The sequence below is a fragment of the Citrus clementina genome, unplaced genomic scaffold, assembly GCF_000493195.1.
Source record: "Citrus clementina cultivar Clemenules unplaced genomic scaffold, Citrus_clementina_v1.0 scaffold_7, whole genome shotgun sequence".
NCBI classification, from domain to species: domain Eukaryota; kingdom Viridiplantae; phylum Streptophyta; class Magnoliopsida; order Sapindales; family Rutaceae; genus Citrus; species Citrus x clementina.
Genome location: NW_006262075.1, coordinates 10,447,489 through 10,466,892, shown reverse-complemented (window position 1 = coordinate 10,466,892; position 19,404 = coordinate 10,447,489). Strand labels below are relative to the sequence as shown.

General features: G+C 34.1%; 2 protein-coding genes across 2 annotated transcripts; both read left to right on the top strand.

Annotated features, from left to right (window-relative positions):
- The first annotated feature begins 522 nt into the window (after positions 1-522).
- Positions 523-2,558, top strand: LOC18037785 (molybdate transporter 2). Its single transcript, XM_006427084.2, has one exon. It carries the CDS (start codon positions 1,010-1,012, stop codon positions 2,414-2,416), a length of 1,407 nt encoding a protein of 468 aa, XP_006427147.1. The 5' UTR covers positions 523-1,009; the 3' UTR covers positions 2,417-2,558.
- Positions 2,559-3,520: 962 nt separating this feature from the next.
- On the top strand, positions 3,521-7,179 carry LOC18036635. Its single transcript, XM_024180294.1, has 2 exons — positions 3,521-3,689; positions 3,880-7,179. The coding sequence occupies exon 2, from the start codon at positions 3,952-3,954 to the stop codon at positions 7,099-7,101; it is 3,150 nt and encodes a 1,049-aa protein (XP_024036062.1). The 5' UTR covers positions 3,521-3,689; positions 3,880-3,951; the 3' UTR covers positions 7,102-7,179.
- Positions 7,180-19,404: the final 12,225 nt, after the last annotated feature.

The window sequence follows — 19,404 nt, the reverse complement described above, 5'->3', positions numbered from 1 at the left end:
GCCTTGGCAGGGCTTATTGGCCCCAATATTAACTCGAGGCTTGAGCTCTGGACAAAATTCAATAATATGAAGAAATTATAAAGCAACAAAATAAATATTATCATCTAGAAACACCTCTATAGAATTTTATCACTTCCCTCATATTTTAGTTAAAAAAATTACCAATGCTGAGTTGGTTTGACAGAGACAAGGAGAATGTATCCGAATAATGTAAAAATCTGAATTGCGTGCAATTAAAGAAACTTGCATTCTTGTGCAAATGGGTCCCGCTAATGCTACCTGCTAATGTTATCCTGTTAACCTATTTGGACTGCCCTGCTAGAATTTGGCACTTGCTCATTTGGGGTCCCCAACTCCAAGCATCTCTAGATTCAAAGCCAAATTTCACCATACAAGATATTATATCATCGAAAACTTCATCGATGACATTCATGTATAGTGTATACATTAAGTCCATATTTAGTTGAAAGAAATGAGAGAAGAGGAGAGAAATAAAAGGAAGAGAGAAAGAGAGAAAATAAGGTGAAAAGGGTATCGATGACCCCGTGAACGAGCCTTTTGATTGTCTTCAGGGCTTAATAATGCTTTGAAGCCGGGCTTCAATTCAATGCCTTTGTTGTTAACTTGCCAGCGTTTTGATGTGAAGTGTGTTGTTTGATTGAAAAAGAATGGGAAGAAAAAACCCACCCCAAGGAATGCTTGAAGAGCCGCATTTTATATTTAATCTAAATAGCTTTTCACGTCAGCGACGAGCCCAAACTAACATTCAACAAACGTAGACGCCTCTATTGCATCCGTGGTCAGTACTTGGAATATACGATAAAATATGCTGATACTTACTGCACTTTCATATGGTTAAAAAAAAATCCAATCGAGACTTGGAAAGTGCACCTTCGAGCTTTAGATAATCGCTGCACACTTACACTTTGAAAGCCCACAACTTCCACTTCACGAACTCTGAAACTCAATACTTTCAGTGATCCAACCATCACCAATTCACCACCACTCCATGGAAGAACAACGACAGCAAACACCCACCACCACAGCGCCTCTCGTCCACCACAACCACCGCCCCGGCCGCCGCAAACACAGCCTCGTGTCGGAGCTGTCCGGCGCGGTAGGCGATCTGGGCACCTTCATCCCCATAGTCCTCACCCTTACCCTCGTCTCAAACCTGGACCTCTCGACGACCCTCATCTTCACATCCCTCTACAACATCGCCACCGGCCTCCTCTTCGGCCTCCCCATGCCCGTCCAACCCATGAAGTCCATCGCCGCCGTCGCCGTCTCCGAATCCCCCCACCTCACCACCTCCCAGATAGCCGCCGCCGGCCTCTGCACCGCCGCCACCCTCTTCCTCCTCGGCCTCACCGGCCTCATGTCCTTCTTCTACCGCTTCATCCCCCTCCCCGTCGTCCGCGGCGTCCAGCTCTCCCAGGGCCTCTCCTTCGCCTTCACCGCCATCAAATACGTCCGCTTCAATCAAGATTTCGCCACCTCTAAGTCCACTTCCTCTCGCCCCTGGCTTGGCCTCGACGGCCTCCTCCTCGCCCTCACAGCTATCCTCTTCTTGGTCCTCACCACCGGCTCCGGCGATTACGGTACCCATAATCAAGAATTTGATATTGATAATACTGATGATGTTAATGATAGCGGACGTAGGCTTAGGCTGCATACACGTTTGAGAATTCTGTCGGCAATACCCGCAGCTCTTGTTGTGTTTTTGCTTGGTTTGATACTCTGTTTCATTCGTGATCCCACAATCTTTAATGATCTTAGATTTGGCCCGTCCGAGATTAGTGTGTTAAAGATTACATGGGATGATTGGAAAGTTGGGTTTCTCAGAGCGGCAATTCCTCAGATACCATTGTCTGTTTTGAACTCGGTGATTGCTGTGTGTAAATTATCAGGGGATCTGTTTCCTGATCGCGAGGAATTGTCCGCAACGAAGGTTTCTATCAGTGTTGGTGTGATGAATTTTGTTGGTTGCTGGTTTGGTGCAATGCCGGTTTGTCATGGGGCCGGGGGGCTAGCTGGGCAGTACAGGTTTGGTGCTAGGAGTGGAATGGCTGTAGTGTTCTTGGGGCTGGGGAAGCTGGCGATTGGGTTGGTGTTTGGGAATTCGTTCGTGAGGATTCTGGGGCAGTTTCCGATTGGGATTCTTGGGGTGCTGTTGTTGTTTGCGGGGATAGAATTGGCTATGGCGTCGAGAGATATGAATACTAAAGAGGAGTCTTTTGTGATGTTGGTTTGTGCTGCAGTTTCATTGACTGGTTCTAGTGCTGCATTGGGGTTTTGCTGCGGGATTTTGCTGTTTCTGTTGCTGAAATTGAGGGGCATGGAGTGTTCTAGATTTGGGGTCTCCAAATTTTGGTCCAAATCTTCTGCTGAAGACATGGATGATTCAGTTCCTTAATTGTGTACTCTCAAAAAATAAAAGGCTCGCGTAAATTATGTACTTGATTGATTTTTAGAATCTCATAGATACCAAAAAATTTATGTATGCTTTCCCATTGATGAATGAAAAAAACAAAAGTGGTTAGCTTTATTTGGATTAATGGATCAAAGAACAATACGTGTCGATTCTGTTCTTCAAATTTAACAGGGGATTGTTCTGTTTCAAGCAAAATCAATGTAAAGAAAATCAGAAACTTTTCATGGGTTCAAAAGAAGCAGAATGACATCTACTCTTAAGTTCTATAAGTAACACAAAATTAGTAATATAACGCAACTTAAAGATGTTAATTGAAACGGAGCTATGAAAGTTTTGAACAGAGCCATTTGGAACTTGGAAGCTGCCTGTTAGAGTTTGGCCCAAAGTCTATATGGCCCTGCTCGGGCATTTTTCACTCCTTTTTAAAAAAAAAGATTATTTAAACTCTTTAGCAATTAATTATTTTTTTTTTCTCAAGAAAAAAAAAAAAACTCCCAACATTTTTGTCGGTGTTCCATTAAAGAATCAATTAATCGTGATAATCGGAGATTACATATGAATAAAATCTTAAGTTTGTCTGTAATTAAGAATTTAATTTTCTTAATTTTTTTAATTTTTTTTATAAGTAACTAGTGGAAGACTCGAGACTTTGACAGTATATCATTATGTGGTCCACTGTCTTGTTTCAGATTCCAAAAAATCGTACACGCGCTCATACGATGCCTGAACGCCATGCGAAATTAATTATTGTTTTTTTAATTTAATAAAAATGAATAAATTTCTCCAACTTATTTCAAATCCGGATCGATAATTTTCTTCTCTTCCACGTTTCCATTAAAAATTGGCAATGCGTAATTGATTTACTTTCTAATTTTTATTATTTAAAGTTTAATTTTAACTGAGTTACATCTCTTACATGACAACTCACTGACAAACTTCTAATGCTTCTATAATTAGACTTCCATTTAAATATTTAATTATTTTTTTAAAAAAGACAATTGGAATAGAATAGAACTTTAACACCAAAAATAGAAAAAAAAAAAGAAAACAAATTAAAATTAGTGATGAGTATTTAATTAAATCTGTTACACCAACTCCACTTTCATAAACTTCAACTTCACTCCTGTCTGTCCTTCTCTTTCGTTCTTAACTGAAGATCCAATCCAGGCTTTGCATTTTGGTCAGGCTCACTTGTTGTAACTCAATCTTCCTTGAAATCTTTGCAAGAACATGCAAAGCAGAAACCCATTATCAGGTAAGTTTTTCACTGATCAAATAAATTAACAAATTTTGCACTATCACCCCCACCCAACTATCAGCTCTATCTTATCTTGGCCATTGTTACCATACACATTTATCTTCCATTGGTTGATTGTCTTCTTTGGATGATTTGTATGATGAAGTTTTGTGGGTGAGGATAAAAAATTTCAACTTTTGTATGACAGCTTGTGTGTTCATAGTAACTGGGTAGCTGGCAAATATTGAAAAGAGTGATTGCAAGTTGAGATTTTGGAATTATGAAGATACTGCTTTTGTTTATTGTTGTTTGTACTGTGTATGGATCGTTGGTTTCTGGGCTCCAAGAATCATATCCGGATTCTGCCCTTGTGAGTGACCGATCTCAGGTGACTTACAATTATGATAGGACTGATGAAGTGAAGAAACATTGTAGTTCTGTTTTATCTTCTGCTACTGAATTGAGAGCTGAAAGCGATAGGATTTATAGGATCAGAGATGAGGTCAACTTTGTGTTTGGTGATTGGGAGCAGGAGATGGGGGTCGCCCCTATTATGCCATTTGATGATAGTGATGTAAGGAAGGACTCGCCTCGAACCCCTGAGAAAATAGCTTCATTCTGGGTTATGGATGTTGATCGTGACCATCGATCAAAGAAGTATGTTGGTGTTAGTGGTGAATTGTATATGGGCATAACACTAGATGAATCTTTTGCTGAGAGACCTTATGGGGGGAACCCTCAGTTTCAGATGTGGCCAAATCATACTCAACTTACGATGTTGTTTCAAGGGATATATACTGAATCTAAGAAGAATGGAGGTGAAATAGTGTTGTGTTTGCTGGGTACTGCAATGTTGCCATCTCGGGAGTCTGAATCCAATAATCCATGGGAGTGGATGAAGGGCTCTGGTCCAAGTTATTACCAGCCACCTCTCTTGCAAGATGATCAAATTCTTCTTGTGCTTCATTTTCCATTGACCTTCACACTGACCAATATGGTGATAAAAGGGGAGATGAGCAGTTTAAACCCGAAGTCAAATCCCAAGTACTTTGACAAAGTTCACATTTTGTCCCAACGTGGCAGGTCAGCACGGTATGAATTTGGTGCTGACAAAATTGTTTCAAAGGCATGCGATCCATATCCTATTGAAGATAGCTTCATGAAAGGTGGCATTGATATCTATAAAGGAATTGGATTTTGTGAAGTTCTTCAGCAAGTTATTAATGAAGGGGCTTTCACTGTCGTGCCAAACTGGAAATGCAACGGCACGGACAATTTCTGCAGTAAAATGGGTCCATTTGGATTAAATAAAGAGATTCAAGCAACTGATGGGAGCTTTAAAGATGTTAAAATTTTCATGCAAAATGTTAAGTGTGAACAAACATATGGAAAGGGAAATTCCAGCTCAGCGAAGGTTGCAGCAGTGTTTTGGGCTGCCCCTCCATCAGCAATGCAGTATGCTGCTACATTGAGATCTGGGATAAGCAACATGACTCTTGCCGCTGAGGGACTCTGGAAGTCTTCTAGCGGACAACTCTGCATGGTTGGTTGTGTTGGTCTTGTAAATGCCGAAGGGAGTAGCTGCAACTCTCAGATCTGTATGTACATTCCTACTTCATTTTCCATTAAGCAACGAAGCATAATCGTTGGGAGTTTTTCCAGCATCAATAAAAGTAGTTTGTCATATTTCCCTTTAGCATTTGAGAAGTTTGTACAGCCTACCGAGTTGTGGAATTATTTTAGAACCTCCAATCCCCATTACAGTTACTCTAAAATTGATAAAGCTGGTATTGTCCTAGAAAAAAATGAGCCCTTCAGCTTTGGAACCATTGTCAAGAAATCCTTACTTCAATTCCCCAGACTGGAAGATGCGGATGGACTTTTATCTAGTCTTTCTCTTCTTTCAGAAGATCTGACTCTTCACATCTCTGCAATTCCAGATCCATTACCTAAAGCTCGCCTGCCAAGAACTGACATTCAGATGGAAATTATAACACTTGGCCCCCTGTTCGGGCACTACTGGTCTTCACGGAATTTTTCCACCAGGGAAGAGGAGACTCACTACCACACTAAAGCTGAGTATACTGAAAAGCAGCTCCTTCTGAATGTATCAGCTCAACTCTCAATCACTGAAAAATCTTATAGCAATTTCTCTGTGCTTTTTTTGGAGGGTCTTTATGATCCACACGTTGGAAAGATGTATCTAGTTGGTTGCAGGGATGTCAGAGCCTCGTGGAAGATATTATTTGACAGCATGGATCTTGAAGCTGGGTTGGATTGTTTAATTGAAGTGGTAGTCTCATACCCCCCCACAACATCTCGGTGGTTGGTCAATCCAACTGCTAAGATATATATTGCCAGCCAAAGGAACGATGATGATCCCCTCCATTTTAAGACAATTAAGTTCCAAACACTTCCTGTTATGTACAGGAAGCAGAGAGAAGACATCCTTTCTCGGAGGGGTGTTGAGGGGATTCTTCGGATCGTGACACTCTCATTTGCAATTGCTTGCATTTTGAGCCAGTTGTTTTGCGTCAAGCATAATTTGGATTCCAATCCTTTCATGTCTCTTGTCATGCTGGGTGTCCAAGCTCTTGGGTATAGTCTTCCCTTGATCACAGGGGCTGAAGCTCTCTTCAAGAGAAAGGATTCTGAATATGAGAACACATCATACAACCTTGAGAAAAATCAGTTGTTCCAAGTGATTGATTATACAGTGAAGCTCCTAGTAATGGTATCATTTCTACTCACACTAAGGCTCATGCAAAAGGTGTGGAAATCACGTGTCAGATTGCTTTCACGGAGCCCTAATGAACCTCACCGTGTCCCGAGTGACAAGCTGGTGCTTCTTACTACTTCGGCAATACATGTTACTGGTTATATACTTGTTTTGATCATTCACTCTGCAATTCGAACAGAGAAGTTCATAGATTCGACAAGTAAGAGCATGTGGGAAACTGAACTAGAGGAGTATGTTGGTCTTGTTCAAGATTTTTTCTTACTGCCTCAAGTTATTGGTAACTTTCTTTGGCAGACAGATTGTAAGCCACTGCGAAAACTCTATTTCATTGGCATAACAGTGGTCAGACTGCTCCCTCATGTATATGATTACACACGATCTCCTGTTCCAAATCCTTATTTTGCTGATGAATATGAGTTTGCGAACCCAAATCTGGATTTTTACTCCAAGTTTGGGGATGTTGCCATACCCATTACTGCAGTTTTTCTTGCAGCAGCGGTATATATTCAGCAGAAGTTGGGCTATGAGAAACTCAGCCAGATTCTTACTTTTGGGCATTGCAAGCTTCTTCCATCAAGATCAAGAACATACGAGAGGTTGCCTTCCAAGGCCATTGAAGCCGAACTTGCTTCTGACGTTAACGGGAACACCATGCATCGGAGACAGCATGACGATGATGATGAAGAATAATAACCTTTTGTGGTCTATCAAACATTGCTAACTGCAGAATGAGCTTTTGTAAACATAATCCAAATTAATCTTTTCTGTGGTTTATTTTCAACTATGAAGTGCTGTCTTCTAAATATTTAATGTATAGACTTTGGTTTTATGATACATATTTTTAACTTTATTGTGAAAAATTGATAGATACTTCTTATGATCTTGAATATAAATGGATGAGGTATTTTACTTATGTGAAAATGATCAGCTAAAGCATTGGGTTAAGCTACAGAAGCATTTTTGACACCAAAATCTTGCTTCAATACATTAAATCAATGTGATATAAATCTCATATGAAAAACAATTAAAAGGCAGACTTCGTTGCTTGTCAAAAAATCAAAACAAACCGGTGGTTGCCAAAAAGTCATAAAAATAGATTTAAATAACTCAAAATATATGATATTACATATTCAATAATGGTAAATTTATAGAGTTAAGATACCAAATTTGTATTTTAACTAATGTGAAAAATGATATGTCACTATCATATGAGCTCAAATAATAGTTAGTTATTGAGTCAAGTGTTGCTAAATAGCAAAAGTGACGAGAGAGGGACGACAGAAACTATAGCACATGGTGTCATTTTTGTGCCCACTCTCCTTCTTCGTTTTATTATTTAAAAATAATAACAAATTAGAGAAAAATTGAGGGAAAATCCAAAAGCAGCTTATCTCCATCCTCGTCACTCCAACACCACATCTGATTTAGCATTTTCCCTCTCTCAAACGACAAAACAAACCAACACCACCATGAAAGTAGCTGCATCTTATCACCAACGGTGCTCTCAACACTGCTGGCATTCCGACGATGACGCTTATAAACAATCTGTTACCCGAAAAAATATAATGCAATAAAGAACAGAGGCAGTGACGAACAAAGCTGTCAGTGTGGCACCGCTAATGATGACATGATCGTTGCCACCACGTTGACACGGTCATTGCCAAAGGTCTCATTTAACAATCTCTCTCTCTCTCTTGTGCATAATCAAATTTGTGCAAATTTCAATTTTGCAAGCGTTATTTTTGATAAATGATAATTCTGTACAAAATTTTCGATTTTATGATCTATGGTAAGTTTTCGTATGATAACTTGATTCGGGAGAATTAATATTGTCTGCCAAAATATTATTTCTGCACCTAAGGTTACCTTTTTAGCGAGTAATGCTTAGGGATGGCAATGGGGAGGGGAAGGGAGGGGAGGGGAGGGGAGCGATCTCCCCGTATCCATCTCCGATATTTTGCGTATGTCCCCGTTCCCTCCCTGTCTCCTCCATGTCCCCGTCAGAATTACTTGAGAGAATCATGATCTCCTCCCCGAATAATAACTGGGGATCTCCGAGGGTCCCCGATTCCCGAATAACTAATACATTTTTTTTTTCGATTTTGTGTTAATCATATTAAAATAAAAAATTCAAATAAAAGTAAAGTTCGAAATATATCTTACATTAATATCTATTACAAAAGTCACATACATTAAATTAGTAAATAACGCAACATGCAAGGGATACAAACTTCTTTTACAAACTATCGTGAACAAATTAATAGTCTAATACAAAATTATTACAAATAAAATCGAATTTAGATTCAAAATTAACTTTTTCAATGGTGGCGTGGGCACTTTATAAATGTGGACTATTCCATTTACAACACAATAGTTAAATCGGAGCAAATCAAAAGCAAATATTAGATTAGATTAGATTAGATATTAAAATTGTGATTCGTTGTGGGTAATTATAACATCTAAAAATAAATAAAAAATAGATTTAAGTTTAAAATATTTAAAGAGTATTAAAATTAAAAAAAAATGTTTGGCTATTAGAATCTACTCGGTCTTTTTAATGTCCTAAATAAAAATTTAGGACTTTAATTAGTTAATTAGGCCTAAAAGTTTAATAATATAAATATTTTGATATTTTTTATTTTTACCAATATTTATAATTTTATAATTTAAATTTTATTATTTATTTACTAGTAATTTTAAAAAATTAAAATGGGGAAATGGGTAGGGGATGGGGATTCCACCTCATCCCCGTCCCCTCCCCGAATAAGAAATTGGGTATAAAATTATCCCCATACCCTCCCCGAATGGAGAAAATCCCCGAGAGTACCCGTCCCCGTGGGGATTTTTGCCATCCCTAGTAATGCTTCGATCTTGGCTGATTGAGAATTTTTTTATAGTTAAATTGTTGGAAATTTAATGGATTAAATTTTTGCTAGACAAAAATTTTGTAAAAATTTATAATTACTTATTCTTAATACAAATGTTAATTATTTTATAGAAATGGAAAATTTAGAAATGATCATACGATTGAAGATGTACAACAAAAAAAATATGAGCCAACTCTTGGGATGTTATTCGATAATCATGAGAAAATGTTTACATTTTACAAAGCCTATGGTAAATAAGAAGAGTTTCCTCTGAAAGTGCGAACTAGTAAGAAAGAGAGTGATGAGATTGTAAAATACGCAACATTTACATGTGGCCCTAGCGATAATTCAGAATGTAGATCTACTAATGTGTTGAAGCCTAAACCTATTTTGAAAAATGTTTGTGATGCTAAAATAGGAGGTTTTCTAAATGAAGATAGAAAATAAGTTCTTCAAATTTTAAACCTTCGATGCAATCATGAATTGAGTCCAGACAAAGCTGGCTATTTCCCTTGCAACTGCAGAATTAGTGTAAGTGCAAACAAACATATAGAAATGAATGATTATGTGGGAGTTAATGTTGCCCAAAATTTTAATTCTATTGTTGTTGAAGCTGATGGGCATGAAAATGTCTCAGGCATGAAAATGTCTCATTCTTAGAAAAAGATCGTGGAAATCTTGTTGACAAAGCAAGGCGATTACAGCTTGGAGAATGAGATGTTATGGCAATTTTAAAGTATTTCAGAAAAAGCAAGCAAAATGGCAGAGGTTCTTTTTTTGTTTTTAATCATTGATTTGGATAAGTAGGATCAATTAAAGAATGTATTTTGGAGGGCAGTTTACAAATATTTTGGAGATGTCATCACAGTTGATACCACATATCTTACTAATAAGTATCACATGCCATTCGATTCCTTTGTCATAGTTCACCATCATGGCTAGTTTAGTTTATTAGGATGCAGATTGATTTCACACGAGAATATGGAGATGTTTACGTGGTTATTTGAGTTGTATCTATTATGCATGTCTGGTTCTCTTCTAATTGGTATTATTACAAACTAAGACAAAGTAATGTAAAAGACAATTAAGAATGTTATTCCTACGACTAGACATCGGTAGTGTTCACGACATATAATGAAGAAGGTGCCTGAGAAGTTGGAGGTTTTTAAAGAATGTGAGGTCTTATTTCATCGTTGCTTTCTGCTGTTTATGATTTGCTAAGCTCTACTATGTTTGAGAAGCTTGCATGACATAATTATGAATATGATTTATGGGATAACAATTAGTTAAATGGTTTATATGATGAAAGACATCATTGTGTTCGACGCTATTTGAAAGATAATTTTTTAGGTAGGAATGTTAACAACTCAACGAAGTGAAAGTATGAATGTATTTTTTTAATGAGTTTGTTAACTCAAGAACAAATATGAAGCAACCTGTGAAGCAGTATGAAAATACGTTGAGAAGTAAAGCTGAATCAAAATAGTAAGCAAATGCCAAGTGTTTCAGCAAAAAGACTTCTTATGTAACAAGATATGAGATGGAAAAGCAAGTTAAATAGGTATACACTATTTCTAAGTCTAAAAAAATCCAACAAGAACTAACATCACCGATGTATTGTGATATACTGGATTTTATGGGATCAATTTATAAAATCAATGAATCATATGGGCAAGGTAAGAAAAAAAAATTTTTAAGGTTGTTTTTAAAGAAGCTGAATGTGAAGTTAACAGTATCTGTTTAAAGTTTTAGTCTAAGGGGATTCCTTGTGGACATGCCCTTGCAGTGTCGATATGTAATAGTGTTGAATTATTTTTAGAAATATACATTTTATTAAGGTGGATGAAAGATGTGAGGAGATGCTATAGTAGGGTGAAAGTTAATTATAGTATGCAAAATTTATCCATTCAGCAAGAGAGATATAACAAAATTTGTACTGCTTTCATTAAGGTTGCAGACATAGTTGTTGATAGTGAGAGTAGTTATAAATTTGTATTGAATTGGATTAATAAAGCAATGAAATATCTATCCAAGTAAATTTGTTGTGAAAGTGTGGAAACAATTGTTACTAGTGAAGTAAGTTATACCAGCAACAATGTTGAACATGTAACAAATGATCCAGAAAAGGCACGTCATAAAGGCTATCTTCCTTATCTGAAGAAATCATCTTCAATTCGTAAGAAACCTGCACAAAGGAAAAATATTTCACAAAAAAAAAAAAGGTTTGTTCAAATATAAGTATATGTTTTCTAATTTCATTTGATCTTCGTTTAATTGTCCATTATAATTTTACAAGATTTACAAGAAAATGTTCTATTGTCTTATGAAGTGCCTCATGAAATCTCTGCATAAGAGAGCAAAATGGTTATGGTAAGTTTGTAAATTTTTATTTTAAACTTTTATTTTATTTTGAATATACGTAATTAAGTATATTATTGAGCATATATAGATGTTATAGGAATGAAGTACTATTAATACAAATGTCAATCATTATAGGACTTTAAACTACTATAATGTAAGAACTAAATTTTTTAAATTTTTAATATGGATTTTACATATATATTTTATTTGCTTAGGTACCTATATATCCATCCTAAGCTGGTGGAAATAATATTTATCAGTCATTTTCTTATAATTAGAATACAGTAAGTTGTCATTTTAAAATCATAATTTCTTAATGTGTACTTATATTTTTAATTTTTTAAAATGTAATAAGATTTTTTTTTGTGTATTATAGCAACCAGTCCTACCATATACTTTGCAATCGCATTATTCATCTCATTCGATAACTATGAAGATCTGGAAATAAGAATTTCCAACAGTTACTATATCAACAATGTACTGAAGATAACAATCGCCATGACCAATGTTTTGTTCAGTTTTTTTTCCTCTACCATTTTGGTTAGATTTGGCTTAAAACGATAAATTGTAGTAATGAATTAATGATATATAAATATTGTGTTTCTATTGACATCAATCATTGCATTATTGTTGTTTTTTTGGATAATTTTTGTTCATCCGATGGTTTTTTTTTATAATTTTTATGAATTTTTTGATAATTTTCAATGACATAAATCATTACAATTTGAATGTGCTTGTACTCATTGTATGCTATTTCGATATCCAATAAATATTTATAAGATTGTTTTAATTCTTTCGGTGTTAAAACAACAATTTGAATCTATTTTCAAAATCAATAAAGTGAAACAACTCATAAACTTATATTTCAAAGGAGAATACTATTATATATGTCTACAAATTTTTTCCCAATACATAGTATAAATTGAAACAACTTAAAATTAACACTTGAATATAAAATATAGTATAACAATCACAAGTATTCTAATGAAATTATATCGTGATGTTTGTCTCCTTCGAAGCTTGTCATCAAGCAATCGCCTCCATACTTCATATTCTTGCATATGCTTAAGTTCTTAATGAAACATTTGAAATTTAATGGACAAACACTAAATCTCTAATGCAAATTTTCTAACCTCCTCCTCTAACAAGTCAATTTTTTCTTTGCTGGGTTTACGATCTTCTACCTATTGAAAGTTTTTACAACCTCTACAAAACTAAAATTTGCAATTTGGATTTTTTTGTAGATGTGATGTTAACAACTTCATCTAATCACCGCATCCATTATATATTTGCAGTGAGTTTTGAATTCACTTGTGCTAGCTAACATCGTTGTTCATAGACTACTAAAATTTCCAAAAAAAAAAAAAACCAAAGCATTAAAATACAGAGCACTCTGTAACAATTCAAACAAAACACTTTCCATTTTATTTTTTATCAAAACCTAGCACAAAGTACGCAAGCATCATGCAGGATCTTATCTTAGCCTAGGGATAATTCTATAGAATGATAGACGACAAAAAAGAAGCAATTTAATTTGTAAATAAATGGCAACAAGTATAAGAGAGAAAAATGGATATTTGCATGAACACCAAGTTTCTAAATGAACTATATATAGCTAAAGCAAAATTCTCTGGCCTGTGTCAATACGATAACATTTCTTCTAACTTAGATTCAAGAGGAATATTCCAATTCTTTTTTTTTCCAGATTTACAGAAAAGATTGATCACGATTTCCCATAACCCCATCAAAATATATTATTCATTAGCTTTGGTAGTGAACGCATGTTTCATTGTTCAAAGTAATTAAGTAAACCCCTTAAGGAATCAATAAGCTCTTTTGCATAAGTAAACTTAGCTACCATGATGTACTACACTCAACTAATCTAAAAAGTAAAAAGTAACGGAAAAACCTTAAAACAAACAAATTGGTCAATGATGTATGTGCCTCACAACCACGATAGCTGCACATTCTAATAAATTGATCACTAAACATACAATAGCTAAAAATTACCCAATTTACCAAAAATTTAAAATAGTCAAAACTTAAGTCAGCCAAGATCGAAGCATTAGTCACTAAAAAGGCAACCTTATGTGTAGAAATAATATGCTAGAAGAATTAAATTGTTGTTTTGACATACAATACTAATTTTTCTCAAATCAAGTTATCATACAAAAACTTATCATAAATAAGAAAATTGAAAATTTTGTATAGAATTATCATTGATAAGAAACGATACTTACATAATTAATTTTTTTTTATTTTAAATTATTTTGCACAAATTTGATTATGTACTAGTGAGAGAGAAAGATCGTTGGATAGTACCTTTGGCAGTGATCGTGTTGGCTTGGTGCATCAGCATGGTGGCAGCTGTCGTGTCATTGTCGGCAATGCCACATCGGCAGCTCTATTTGTCACTGCATTATTATTATTTTTTTGGGTAATAGATCATTTGTAAGCATTATCATCGGGATGCCAACGATTTCATGGTGATAAGATGCTGCTACATTCATGGTGGTATTGTTTGTTCTGCCATTTGAGAGAGAGAAAATGCTAAATGGGATATGGTATTGTAGTGACGAGAATAAGTTGTTTTTGGATTTTTCCTCGATTTCCCTCTAAACTTTTTATTTATTTTTTTTAATTTTTTAAATAATAAAACGAAGAAAGAGAGTGTATGGATGACAAAATTTGGGTCTGGATACAGCTTTAGCCTTTTCAGTTCTAGACTTGTATGACAATTTAAAATACCGGATTTGAATATAAATCCGTATTTTTAAGCGTCGGGATCGATACGGGTTCAACTTGGAAAAATTCAGGTTTCCAAATTACGAGTTTTAGACCCAAATAGATATATTGAATGCCTGAAATTATTAAAAAAAAGGATCAAGAATGCCACTTTTGGTTGTTTGGAAATTGCAAGAGCGAAGAGAACAAAGTCATAGGATCTCTTGAAATATTGAAACAATTATGGAGGATGAGGAAGATTGGAAATCAAATAAACTGGAATAAAGCGCAATGATTCCATGAACCCAAATCTTAGTATAAATCCATTTTCTTTTGGAGTACTCAAAATTTGGAAGTATAACTAAACATCAAATAACACCAAAATCCATGACACAATAGATTTCATTTCAAAAATTATACTAGAAAAAGACTATTATAGAACTCTACTGCAGAAAATTCGCTTCGAGACTACAGAAGAATGAATTGCTCACTTCTTCTTGGCAACATTTAAGGGGCTTGATCTTCTTTACATGAGATCTTCTTAGTCATGTTCTTCCTTACCTTCAATTGCTTCCTTGACTTCTCTACTTTGATATCAAGTCCATTCCTAAAACTTGCAGAGAAATGTGGCCACAGTGGTGATGTTGTGCTGCTAGTAATTAATGGATTATGATGAATCGAGCAGCGATGATGATGTCGAATTTTGGAAAATGAATAGGATTAGAGTAAACGGTTGCTGCAAGATTTAGCATTTGTTTTGTTTCTCTCATTTTTGGCTTGTATACTTATAAATAATAAAAATAATAATTAATTAAAAAATATTTAAAATTAAATAATCCAAGTCCGGGTTCAAATCTCCGAGTTGACCTAAACTCGGATCTGGACCCTGAATCATCCGGGTTCAAAAATTTACATCAAAATACTAAATTTATTTTATTCCAGTACAAGTTGAACTGGACCTAGATTTTTCAGGTCCAAGAAGGTCTGCGTTACTTTACCATCTCTAAGAGTGGGCACAAAATGCTGCCGTTTCAGTCGTCCTTCTCTCGTCTCTCTTGCCATTTAGTATTTTCCTGTTAAGCATTATCATTTCTCATCTAATGATGAATTTTTATTAATACCTCATCAATTGAAATACAAATTTTGAATCACAATTTTATAAGTATATCATTACACATTAAGATTTAAAAAAGAAAAAAAGCCTATAGAACTTCCCGTGGGACTCAATATATTCTAGTATAAACAACATGTTTGACACCAATTATATTACCATCAGTCAATGAGTGAGAAGGTAATGGGATTTCTATTAGGCTGTATCTGAAAAAGAAAGAGGAAAAGACAAAAAAAGTGTCCAAAGTTATATATATATATATGTATAAGTTTTATTTTTATTGGTTATGAATATTATATGTGCTACGCTTAAATTGACCATCAATTGAATTTGAAGAATGCCTAAAGGCATGGACCAATCTTAGATCATATTATCATAGCAATCTAATGTTAAAAGAAATTTGAATAAAAAAATGAAAATGAAAATGATAATGATAATGATAATAATAATAATAATAATAATAATTGAAAGGAATTTAGATCTATTACAAATAGATGTAGCCAATTAAAAATAAATAAAAATTAACAACTTAATTAATTTTTGGAAATATTGTTCACCGTTACTGTTCACGATCATTGTTCATCTGCATAAAAAATATTAATTTTCTAAAAACACAATAAAATGCAGAAAATAAATGACACGAAAATTTTTATGTGGTTCAGATTAATAAATTCTACATCCACGAGGTCACGCCCAGATGAAAAGTAATTCACTAAGTTGAGATGTTACAACTTATGGATTTACCAAACTCAAGACTCTCGCTTTCAGTTTATCACTATACAGTTTACTCAACCTTAGACTGAATCTGCTTCTTTTGAATAATTACTACCCCTCTTGATCCACGATCCTCAAGGCACTTCGCAAAGTGATCAATAGCAATTCTTTAACTCTTCAACGTCTAGTGATCCAAGATCCACATAGACTCTCCACTGAGATAAAAAGAAGATGAAAAAACAAATCAACACAACATTATACGCCAAATCCGAATTCTCTAGGGAGGAGGCTGAATTTTGCTTCTCTGCTTTATGCTCTATGTTGCGCGTGCTTCAATTGTGAAATACCTCTCTTTATATAGGCACTAGAGTTTCACTAAAATAGCAAGTCTTAAAAGACTTGAATTTTTTTCAAATAAGAGTTTTTTTCCTCTTATAATTTCTATGAATCTAAATAGGAATAAATATGATCTTCTTGCCTTACTTGTCTCCCAAGAAATATCTAGAGCATTTAATAAACGTTTTGCTCGAACCAACTTCTTACTCTAAATAGATCACATGCACTAATTATAGAATCTCTGTTAACATATATGTTTTCATAATGTTGATTTTGATGATAACAAACAAGATTAATAATGATTAATCTTTTAAGCTCAAATTATTTTTTATACATTTTAAATAAATCATTATTTTCACATTATAAAGGTTTTATATTTAATGAAAAAATGATTTTATGAAATTAGTTGTTTTTCAAGTTTATGGTTTAATTGAAAGAGTTTTGAAAACTTTGAAATCAACAAGTATTGCTTGAAATTTTGGAGAAGAACTTATTTGAAAAGTTTTATAGCATTTTGGGCCATATCATAATTTCAGAAAGTTTTGGAAATAGTAAGCATTATTTAGAGATTCTGAAATTGGATCAATTTACAAAATTTATAACAGTTTGGGCCATAGTACAGTTATGTAAAGTTTTGGGGTCAAACTATAATTTTAGAAAATAATTTACTGTAGCAAACGGCTAACCGACATCTTGATAACGACTAGCCGACATCGAGCAGAATTGAAGAGTAGCCTCTGGACACTAACGACGATCCGACAATTTGAAAATTTAGCCCAACAGTCATATTGACCAGTCAAAACGGCGATTCGACATCTAGTTAATGGCGATCCGACAGTGAGCAGAAAGTCAATAATGACTAGTTTTTAGCTCTAACTATAAATAAGCTCAATCCAATTCAAACAAAGAGAGATCCAAGAGTTATCATTGAGCTTGCTATTGAACATAAAACTATTATTGAGCTTTTAATTGATTCACACATTGAGCATTCATTTGTAATCAAACACATTGTGTGAGAGAAAATTCATTTGTAATCTTTATCCTTGAGAGGTTGTAAGTGTTATGATACACTTTGGTTAAGAGATTGGGGATAATCTCTTGTTGTAAAGGTTTATTGACACATTGGAAGTCAATTGTAAGGAACTTGAAGCATTGGGAGGCTTGAATAGTAAAATCCTCAAGCCGGGTGAGCTTGGAGGCATGGACGTAGGCGGGGATTGCCGAACCACGTAAAAATCATTGTGTTTGTTTTCTCGTCCCTTACTCTCTTATTATTATGCTTTATTGAATTTATTGTTTTTGATTCCATTAATGCATTAGATTAAATTGTTGTGTGGTTTGCTTAGCTTATTTTTTAATAACCCAATTCGCCCCCCCTTTGGGTTGCCTAGTTATTATTTCAATCTCATCATTAATTGACTTGCTAAATTAGACATCTAATTAAATTAGGAAACAGATATTCCTAATAAATTAGAATCTCACTAAATTACAGAATTAATAAATTAATTCCTATTACAAGATATGCAATAAATAAAATTTCAATTTAACTAGACTTGCCATAAGATGCTAACTCTATAAATAATGGACTTAATAATAATAATAATAATAATAATAATAATAATAGAGAAATAAAAAAAGGGTCACATTGAATAAAAAAATATTAACATAGATCAGGGGCAAAGTTTTTTTTTTTTAAGGTCGAAATTTTAGTGAATGTATTAATTACTATTTTTTTAGGGTGGGCTATATTGAACTTATTTTTAAAAAACATTATTGGAGATATATTAAGAGTGAATAAGAATTTATCTTTAATTAGTTTTCAAGAAATTCAAAAATAGAAACTGAGTTGGCTTGCAATTCACTCAACACTTGACTAAGAAAATTATGAAAGAAAAAACCGTAAATATTCCTATGAATCAAGGAATATATTGAATTAAATCTTAATATTGAATTGAAATTGAAGTTGAGATGATTGTATTGTAAATACAATTCTTTAATTTTAGGATAAAAAATAAAATTAAAGCATCTAACATTGTGTTTTATTTTTTATTTTATTTTTATCATCAAAGTTAGAGGATAAAGAGTTAGAGAGACTTAGATAGAAATGAATTGAGGTTGACATGAATAAATTAAAAAGTATAAATTATAAAATAAAATATTATTAAAAATACTGACACCATAGCATTATAAAGAAATCTATTTAGAAGGACTTGTTTGACATTTTCTCAAAATTTTGGATGCGCTTCGCCACTTGACGTGGACCACATTGGTGAGTGAGGGGGCCCAAAATCTTGGGCTTGGCATGAAGATAAAAAGTTTGTCTGATGACTAGCACAGGCAGAGGGAGATTTATTTAAAAACTAATTACACGTAATAATTATATCAATTCAAAACTTGTCTGTTTCAAAAATAAAATCAAAACTGATCTTTTTCATTAACTTGCTCCTTTTCTACAATCATTTTACACTTGCATACTATGATAAGTAAGTAAATTAGTTCACGAGAATTTAGTCGAGTAATTTTTAAACAGTTTTATTTAACTAATCATCTTAATTTTATCTCTTTAAAATGGGATAAATTATAATATGTGAATGATAGAATGATTGAATTAAAAGTTATGCAAAAGCTAGTACATGCGACAATTTTTAATTGTTACACGGAGCAGTCTTCAGAAATAAGTCAAATCTGTCCCAATTTTTTTGTGGAACAAAGTCAACAAACCAAAGAAAAATGTTTACTCTGCCATTCAATAGGTTTGCCAAGTTGTTTGAAAAAAGTTCCTGCCAATGACATTAATTATTATCTGTACACATGAATCGCAAGGCCAGCCATAATATTATTTAGGTCAATAACGATTGTGAGAGCTTTAATTGAAGGCTC

Coding starts and splice junctions, on each gene's coding strand:
- LOC18037785 (XM_006427084.2), top strand. CDS start 1,010: ATGGAAGAACAACGACAGCAAACACCCACCACCACAGCGCCTCTCGTC.
- LOC18036635 (XM_024180294.1), top strand. CDS start 3,952: ATGAAGATACTGCTTTTGTTTATTGTTGTTTGTACTGTGTATGGATCG.